We start from the raw sequence: 10,162 nt of genomic DNA on the forward strand, positions 1-10,162 counted from the left end.
AATCCTGAGATAACTTTCTGTTTTCTACTGGAAGATAATCAGCCCAGTGAACAGTTGCTTAATGCATTTAACTTAGGGAGGAGGAAAATATAAAACCTCAGAAGTCTATGTAGGAGGTTCTCCATGAAAAAATGAGCAGGCCATATAGACAAACTCAATTAATCTTCTCCATCTCCTAGACTCTGTTATTTGGTTGGTTTTGGTTTTGTTTGTTTGTTTTTGTTTTTTGCCTTGGACATGCTCTCTTCACGCCCTGATTCTTTAGATTTAAACATAGTGTATTAGTCAGCTAGTGAAAAGTGATAGTGTCTCAGTCATGACCAGCTCTTTGTGACCCCTCGGACTATAGTCAGCCAAACTCCTATGTCCATGGAATTCTCCAGACAAGAATACTGGAGTGGGTTGGAGTGAGTAGCCATTCCCTTTTCCAGGGGATCTTCCTGACTCAGGGATCAAACGCAGGCCTCCTGCATTGCAGGCAGATTCTTTACCGTCTGAGTCACCAGGGAAGCCCTGTTAAGATGGAATTAATGAGTGGAAGAACTGATGCAATCTTCAATCGTGACCAAAAGTATAAACAAAAGATAGACACTATCTCCAAGGAAATTAATTCACCAATGACAGCCCCTATGGGATCACTGACACACTGGGTGCAAACTGGTTTTATTTGCCTTTAAATCAAATTTGGAACCAATACAGATTATTCGATGCCTCCAGAATCACATTCACCCTACTTGCATATGGAGACCCTTAGTGACTTTTACTGAAGCCCTGACCTTATCATATTTGCTTCCCTCTCTCAGGATTGTTGGAATCCAACCCTTTTGCAACCTTTCTCTTGACTAAACTTCTATAGCTAAAGACATCTCCTAAATACAAATTCAAATAAGAAGAGGTAAGTTCTAGTGATGTCTCTTTCTATTCACACCATCCTAGATGATATTGGGTTTTGTTCAGTTTTGTTTTGAGATAGAAAACGAAGGTTCTGAGTTTTGGACAAGATCAGGCAGGATAAGATACCTCTATGAGCTAAATGGTTTCTCATTATGCCAGACCAATGGTTGTCATTTGTTCAAAATCATGTTAATCCCAGAATTATGTCCAAAAAAATCCAATTATCTAGGAGATGGGGAGGAATCAGAAGGCAGGTCAGCCACCAAAAAGCAATTCTCTAAAGACCAATACTGTCATTTTTGTTACACCCCAATGTGAAGATCAGAAAGAATTTCTCAGTAATAAATTCTTTATCTTTTTGCTTTAAAATGAATGAATGAAGGCCAGTACTCTGAAGATAAATTTGAGGATTAAAAAATATAAACAATAACCAATGGTTAAAAAAAAATGAGGATTTGCAAAGTGGAGTGGGGTCAATGGGATCTTGGTCTTCAGCCATTTTATACTCAAATGTATGAACTTCCTGGCAAATGTAGTCTATTATCTTTTCTGGAGACATACTCCATTGCCTCTGCTTCTGCCTCTTTCTAACTGTGTCCCCGTCCTTGGTGGTTAAACAACCACAACAAACCATCCTAGTCATGAATTCAGGTAGCTGTATGATATTTTATAAATGAGTAGTTGGTCAAGTTGAACTAGAGGTATCTGGGTGAAGCAGGAATCCATCCTCTAGTGAATGGATCCTCAGGGCCAATTGTTATAGGTTAAATTTATTTTTTTTCTGAGCTCTTTTCTTGGTTAAATCATGTATTCCTATCAATTCTTATATACATGCTTCTTTCTGTTAACTGAATTTTCATTCTCTCAGCACCTCAGATTGAAACTTCAAACGTTCTTTCAGCTCTTTCCTCTCTCCAACATTCCTACTCTGCTCTTCATTCCCACTGCCACTACCAGAGCTAACGTTCTCAGCCTCTCTCCAAAAGACTCTTGTTGTAACCTCCCAGCTTCTGGTCTCTTTTTGAATCCCTTGTTATTCAGTCATAATAAATGTTTTAAAGCGCTGCTCTAATCATTTCACACCTCTTCTTTTTTAAAAAATGAATTTTAAAAATTCATTTTTAAATGAATTTGATTAGATTCCTTGCCTAGTATTCAAGATTTTCCATATCCTGGACCCAAGCTGTTTTTACAACTTGATTTTCCACCACCTCACATTGTGGACCCTGTGCTGCAACAATTGATGAGGTGTGCTTTCCATGCTTTCAGATAATGTATATCCCTTCAATGCCTTCACCATCATTGGTAAATATTCAGATCCCTTCCATTCCTTCATACTTAATTTTCTGTTATATTAAAGACATATATGTTTACAGTTAAAAAAATAAAATAATATATAGGGTTACGATGAAAAATAGCAGTTCCCTTCCTCATCATTTCTCACTCTCAATTCCCATTCTCCTGAGGTAACACATTTTTAATAACTTAGTGTTTTCTTCTATATACCCATATTTCTTAATAACATGCTTTTATTCTATCTGCATTTTTACTTTTAAATATGATTTATTACTTACTACAAAAAATGAGAACTTTTAACCCTTACATAACAAAGAGAGAGCAAAAGTGAGGGTGAGAGAGAGAGATCTATGCTTCACTCTCCAGATCCTCTTATATCTTTTTGGTTTGATCACTGTGGAGTGTATACACTTCCACGACCTTATAAACATTAGCCACAGTGGAATCATGTAATGAACTATTGTTACCTAAAAAATAAATCTCTCAGTTCTCATAGATGATCAAATTATACAATTCCTGTTGTTTTGTTTGTTTTTGGAGACATTACAAGGAATCTTGTCCTCATCACCAGTCTGTTTTCATCAATCAAGTTAATGCAAATATTACATAACCCACACATGTCTTCAGGGTCCTTCTACTATATGCTAAGGGAATTCTGACAAGTCAACATCATTTAGGTGGGACCCCTTAAACCCAGGTTTTAGTGTTAACTAAAACAACAGAAAAAAAATTAAAATCATACCCATGGCTCCAGCCAGTAAACTGAAACAAGCCTCTCTGATAAAGGTAACAATGATAAATTCATAACAATCTCAGAATTCATTCTCGTATACTGTCTCCACATTTCTGCCCCAAATTAGCAAGGACCTGTAGTGTTTCTTGCCCTGGCAGAGCCTGCAGCAGTCTTAACCCTGTTTACTTGGTGGAGAGGGCCATGAGGAGAATTGTTCCTTTTACTCTGCATCGCACTCAGTAAGGAAGTATTAGGATTTTTAAGATTTTATCTTTAGAACAGTTTTATATCACAGCAGAACTGAGCAAGAGTACAGAGATTTCCCATATAACCCTTACTCCCCACACATGCATAACCTCCTCCTTTATCAACATCTCGCACCAGGCTGGTACAATTGTTACAACTGATGAACCTATTCAGGAAGTCATAATCACCCCAAATCCATAATTACATTATGGTTCTGTCTGGTATTGTACATTCTGTGAGTTTGGAAAAATGTATAATGACACGCATACACCATTATATCATACTGAGTAGTTTCATTGCCTAAAAATCCTCTGTGTTCTACCTAGTCATCCCTCCCTTCTTCCTATACATTGGCTGATCTTTTTACTGTATTCCTAGGTTTACATTTTCCAAACATACTGTACGATAGTTGGAATCATACTGTAAATTATGTTGCCTTTTCAGATGGCTTCTTTCAGTTAGTAATTAGCACTTGAAGTTCTATGTCTTTTTGTGGCTTGACAGCTTGTGTCTTTTTAGCACTGAATTGTCTGGATGTACCACAGTTAATTTACCCATTCACCTTCTGAAGGACATCTTGGTTGTTTCCAAATTTTGGCAATTATGAGTAGAGCTGTTACAAACATCTTTGTGCAGGCTTTTGTGTGGATATAAGTTTTCAGCTCCTTTGGGTAAACACCCAGGTGTGTGATTTCTGGATCACACGATTAAGAGTATGTTTAGTTTTGTAAGAAACTGCCAGAGTGTCTTCCAAAGTGGCCATACCATTTTGTATTCCCACCAGTGAATGAGAGTTCCTGTTGTGCCGCATCCACACCAGCATTTGGTGTCACTGTTCTGGATTTTATTCACTCTAATAGGTGTGTCGTGGAATCTGATTGTTGTTCTAATCTGCATTTCCCTGATGACATATGTCTTAGTCCATTTGGGTTGCTGTAACAAAGTGTCACAGACCAGGAGACCTATTTACAACATTTATCTCACAGTTCTGGAAACTGGGAAATCCAAGATCATGGCACTGGCAGTTTCAGTGTCTGATTAGAGCCCACCTTTTGGCTAATAGATAGCACCGTATAGCTGTAACTTTGTCTGGTGGAAAGGACAGGAATCACTGTGGGTTCTCTTTTATAAGAGCACTAACCCCTTACAGGAAGGCTCTACTTTCATGATCTAAGCACCTACCCAAGCCCCCACCTCTTAGGTTGTACACTCATTTAGCTGCAAGGTAGCTAGGAGAAAACTGCCTCCTAGTGGCCTCTTTAATCATACAGAATAGCCAAAACAAGTGATGAATGTCCACTAACCTATCACATAGGGCACTGATACAGGGGGGGAAAATGAAGCCACTTTCTCTACTGAGAGGATTTTTTCAAATGTGAATTTTAATATTAATTTTAATTATTATATTCCTTAATGTTTCTATTGAGGATATACCCCATTGCTCCCCCATAAGGGTATAATTTTCCCCCTGGTATCATCAAAACTTCTGCCAACTCAGGGTTTTTTTTAAAGATATGTTTTTATTCATTCATTCATTTATGCATGCTATGCCAGGTCTTAGTTGTGGCATCCCCTAATCAGGGGTTGAACTCAGGCCCCTTGCATTGGAATATTTGAGTCTCAGCCACTGGATCACTAGGGAAGAACCAAATCAAGGTTTTTAAAAGTCATCCTTTTTCTTGATTTTAGCAGGTGTCTCTCATCAAAATTCAATGAAGCACATGAATGAAAGTTTTCCAGAGGATTTCATTCTCATGGGCTTTACCAAATATCCATGGTTGGATGTTCCTTTCTTCTTTGCCCTCCTAACCTCCTACATGTTCACACTATTGGGAAACATTGCTATTATTCTGGTTTCCCAACTAGATTCCCAACTCCAAAGTCCTATGTATTTCTTCCTCACAAGCCTCTCCTTCCTGGACCTCTGTTTCACCACCACAACTGTACCCCAAATGCTGTTCAACTTAGGCGGACCCAACAAGAACATCACTTATATAGGCTGCATGACCCAGGCATATGTATTTCACTGGCTAGGCTGTACTGAATGTGTCCTGCTTGGCACCATGGCCTTAGACCGCTATGTAGCTGTGTGTAAGCCTCTGAGATACCCTGTAATCATGAACCACAAGCTCTGTCGGCAGCTCTCCAGCACTGCTTGGCTCATTGGTCTGGCCAATTCACTACTGCAGTCCACACTCACAGTCCAGCTGCCTCTGTGTGGGAAACAAGAACTGGACCACTTCTTTTGTGAACTGCCTGGTCTAATTAAGATGGCTTGTGTGGACACCACAGTCAATGAGCTTACTTTAGCGGTGGTGGCCACCTTCCTGATAATGGGTCCCCTCTCCATGATTCTTGTCTCTTACAGTTATATTGCACAAGCTGTATTTCGAATTCCTTCTGCTGGTGGGAGACTTAAGGCCTTCAACACTTGTTCTTCGCACTTATTGGTGGTGTCTTTATTTTATGGCCCTGGCATCTACATCTATATGCAGCCTTCAGGGGACAGCCCTCAAGACCTTATCAAAGTTCTGACGCTGTTTTACTGTGTTATTACTCCCATGGCCAACCCATTCATCTACACCTTGAGGAACAAGGATGTTAAAGGAGCTTTGAGGAGACTTCTGAGGAGGGCCATTTTGTCCAAGAAAATATGATGCTTTATTCTGAATAGGAAAGCTCAACAATAACGTGAAATATATCCTCCTTTAAATAGATGTTCCATCAAAATCATGCTCAAAAGTCAAGTCAAAAAAAACCTTTGTGTGTTCTGTTTACCACTTCTGATATCAAACACGTAGGGTTTTTTCCGCACAATATCTGGTTCTCTAAAACCAACTGGGATGTCCTACAGTTCAGTTCTATTTTTTGGTTGTGCTGGGTCTTCCTTGCTCAGTGCAGGCTTTCTCTAGCTGCGGCAAGTGGGGGCTACTCTCTCTGGCTGCAGTGAGGGGTCTCCTCATTGCAGTGGCTTCTCTTGTTGTGGAGCACAGGATCCAGGGTGCACAGGCTTCAGTATGGCTCCAGAGCACAGGCTTATTAGTTGTGGTGCATGGGCTCAGTTTCCCTGTACACGTGGGGTCCTCCCAGCCTAGGGATGGAACCAGTGTCCCTTTCATTGCAAGGTGGACTCTTAAACCAATGAACCACCAGGAAAGCCCTCTCAATTTAATTCTGACACTACCCAGAGTTAGCATAGACCTCACAGATTAAGGGCTCAATTCCACAAAATTTTATTATTGGAGAATAGGTTCTCTTCTTGTTGCAGTAAGAATTCAGAGTTGAGACAGGGAAGCTAAGACAGCAAAGTGAGAATTTATTAAGCAATAGTATACTCTCAGGAGGGAGAGTGGGCAGGATCAGATGAGCAGCTGCTCTGAGTTCCTTCGGCAAGCTGGTTATATGGAATGTGAAAATGATTGCACAGACAATATTCATTGAAGAGGCAGGGGTTTCGGGTCAAATCTCTTGATTTTCATCCCAGCTCTACCTTCCCCAGGGGAAGAGGGATTTTCACCCCTCTTTGGTCTTGAGCAGAAGTGTCATGGTGTCAGTGCCTAATGGGTACTTCTTTTCTGCAAGGCTAAATTTATTGTAATTGAGGGCATAATGAGCAAAAGGTGACATTCAGAGACCAGAAATGCCCATCTATTGCAGCCTTTCTTTGCCTCTAGGACTCCTGTCTCCACAAGATGGACCGTTTCCAGTCACTAGCTCTTGCTCCCACCCCCTTTCTCAGCTCACATCTAGTTAACTACCTGTTCTCATACCTCCACTTCAGAAGCCAATAACAAATTCAGGCCACCTGTACTTCTGACCAGCCAACTATAAAATCAAGGGCTTCTACAACTCCTTCCTCAGATTTGATAATTTGCTAGAATAGCTCACAAAATTCAAGGGAACATTTTACATACTTTTACTAACTTATCTTGGGGCTGAAATAGCTCAGTTGAGAGAGCATTAGACTGAAGATCTAAAGGTCCCTGGTTCAATCCCAGGTTTTGGCAGAAAAGCACTTTTTTGGGGGGCTTCCCAGGCCAGTAGAGGTAAAGAACACGCTTGCCAATGCAGGAGACCTAAGAGACATGGGTTTGATCCCTTGGAGGAGGGCACAGCAACCCACTCCAGTATTTTTGCTTGGAGAATCCCATGGACAGAGGAGCCTGGAGGGCTGTGGTCCATAGATCTCAAAGGGTCAAACATGACTTAGCACACACGCACCAATTTATTATAAAAAATATAACTCAGGAATAGCCAAATTCAAGATATGCATAGGGCAAGATATGACAGGGAGGAGCAGTGGGCAGAGCATCCATTCACTTTCAGGGCATGCCTCTCCTGCATCTCAGTGTGGTCACCAGTTAGGAAGCTCTCCAAACTTCATTGCTCAGTTAATTTTTATTCCAGGTGCCGATGGACACAGACAAAAAATGCAACTTCTGATATCTAATAAAAAGGAGCTACTTACTTAGTGGGTAATCAACAGCCTGCCTCAGTCCTAAATAAAGTCATGGCATTTTGAGTTCTAAAGTGCATGTACCTACTCTTAATGAATGTGTGCTAAAAGATCAGTGAATAGTTGGATGAATGAATGATAACAGGTACAAGAAACAAAATGAGAAACTGGAGATACAGTGGTCTAGTGGTTATCAAGAGGGGAGGAATATAATAAGGAGAAGGAAAAGAGGAAACCGGAGAATGAGAACTGATGAAACTCCTGAGTTGGAGTGTCCTTAAACTCACTAAACTTCAATAATGACAATATTTTTCAATAATTATAATAATATTTAAAAGCCGGAGGAAAAATAATTTAAATCCATTTCTCAGTTTCTTCATCTCTAGAAATGGTTTGATTTAAAAAAATAAAAACTATTGAAATATAGTATATATATTTAAAAAGTACACAAATCTTAGGTGTACAGCTAAATGAAATTCCTGAAGTGAAATCACCACACAACCACCACCAACATCAAAAAATAGAACATTACCAGTTCCCCAGAACACCCCAGTCGTGCTCCCTCCCTAACTATTCCTTTCTTACTCCCTGTTGTGGCTTCTAACACAGAGATTCCTTTTCCCTGTTTTAAACTTGATATAAATGGAATCATGAAATATGCATCTTTTGTGTCTGGTTTCACTCATCATTATGTTTGTGAAATTTATCACTTTGGCTTGTAGCTGTAGTTCATTCACTTTCATCATTCATAGTATACCATTTTATGAATAAACTTCCATTTTTGCACTCATCTTGCTGTTAATGGACTTTTGGATTGCTTCTGGTTTAGAACTATAAAAAATGTGGCTAAAGTGTGTCTTCAGATGTAAATATATATACAATATATATACTCTGCTGGCAGCAATATAACTAAAAGTGAAACTCCTGTGTCGTAGAATATGCATATGTTCAACTTCAGTAGATATACCAAAGAGTTTCCCAAAAACGGTGTTGCCAATTTACACTCTTATGAACATTTCCATTGCTCCATAATCCTCGCCAACATTTGGCACTGTGAGTTCATTTTTAACAGGGATTTTAGCATTTAGTTTGTAATTCTTTCAGTTCAGTTCAGTTGCTCAGTTGTATCTGATTCTTTGCGACCCCATGAACCACAGCACGCCAGGCCTCCCTGTCCATCACCAACTGTCGGAGTCTACCCAAACCCATGTCCATTGAGTCAGTGATGCCATCCAACCATCTCATCCTCTGTCATCCCCTTCTCCTGCCCTCAATCTTTGTCAGCATCAGCGTCTTTTCAAATGAGTCAGCTCTTTGTATCAGGTGGCCAAAGTATTGGAGTTTCAGCTTCAGCATCAGTCCTTCCAATGAACACCCAGGACTGATCTCTTTTAGGACGGACTGGTTGGATTTCCTTGCAGTCCAAGGGACTCTCAAGAGTCTTCTCCAACAACATAGTTCAAAAGCATCAATTCTTCGGTGCTCAGCTTTCTTTATAGTCCAACTCTCATGTCCATACATGACTACTGGAAAAACCATAGCCTTGACTAGATAGACATTTGTTGACAAAGTAATGTCTCTGCTTTTTAATATGCTGTCTAGGTTGGTCATAACTTTCCTTCCAAGGAGTAAGTGTCTTTTAATTTCATGGCTGCAATCACCATCTGCAGTGATTTTATAGCCCCCCAAAATAAAGTCAGCCACTGTTTCCACTGTAGAGCCCCCCAACAGTTTCTACTGTTTTCCCATCTATTTGCCATGAAGTGATGGGACCGGATGCCATGATCTTAGTTTTCTGAATGTTGAGCTTTAAGCCAATTTTTTCACTCTCCTCTTTCACTTTCATCAAGAGGCTCTTTAGTTCTTCTTCACTTTCGGCCATAAGGGTGGTGTCAACTGCGTATCTGAGGTTATTGATATTTCTCCCAGCAATCTTGATTCCAGCTTGTGCTTCCTCCAGCCCAGCGTTTCTCATGATGTACTCTGCATAGAAGTTAAATAAGCAGGGTGACAATATACAGCCTTGACATACTCCTCTTCCTATTTGGAACCAGTCTGTTGTTCCATGTTCAGTTCTAATTGTTGCTACCTGACCTGCATACAGTACCTAATGGCCTATCAGATCGGCAATATTCAAAAGCCTGAAAACATACAATTAGGGAGGTTGTGTGAAAGCAGGCACTATCTCACATTGCTGTTGAAAGTGCAAAATGATACAACGCTTACAAAGACATCTCCCTTCTCTCTTCATTGTTCATTGCAGCATTATTTGTTAAAGCAAAATACTGGAAAGAATCCAAATACGCTCCCTAAAAGATTGGTTAAAAAAACAATAGTGTGTGTGCTTAGTTGCTCAGTCGTGTCTGACTCTTTGTGACCCCACAGACTGTAGCCCACCAGGTTCCTCTGTCCATGAGATTTTCCCAGTCAAGAATACTGGAGTGGGTTGCTATTTCCTTTTCTAATGCAATGAAGTACCATGTCACAGTAAAAGAAAAAGATTATTTCCATCAACAGATTTAGGATGATTTCCAGCT

The 10,162-nt window shown here is 40.1% G+C and overlaps 1 protein-coding gene and 1 non-coding gene across 2 annotated transcripts; both read left to right on the forward strand.

The window, feature by feature from the left end:
* Positions 1-4,881: 4,881 nt before the first annotated feature.
* Positions 4,882-5,826, forward strand: OR2B28 (olfactory receptor family 2 subfamily B member 28). Its single transcript, NM_001390092.1, has one exon. It carries the CDS (start codon positions 4,882-4,884, stop codon positions 5,824-5,826), a length of 945 nt encoding a protein of 314 aa, NP_001377021.1.
* Positions 5,827-7,103: 1,277 nt separating this feature from the next.
* On the forward strand, positions 7,104-7,176 carry TRNAF-GAA (transfer RNA phenylalanine (anticodon GAA)). Its single transcript has one exon. It is a non-coding gene; the product is annotated as a tRNA-Phe (tRNA).
* Positions 7,177-10,162: the final 2,986 nt, after the last annotated feature.

The sequence above is a fragment of the Bos taurus genome, chromosome 1, assembly GCF_002263795.3.
Source record: "Bos taurus isolate L1 Dominette 01449 registration number 42190680 breed Hereford chromosome 1, ARS-UCD2.0, whole genome shotgun sequence".
In the NCBI taxonomy this organism is placed as follows: domain Eukaryota; kingdom Metazoa; phylum Chordata; class Mammalia; order Artiodactyla; family Bovidae; genus Bos; species Bos taurus.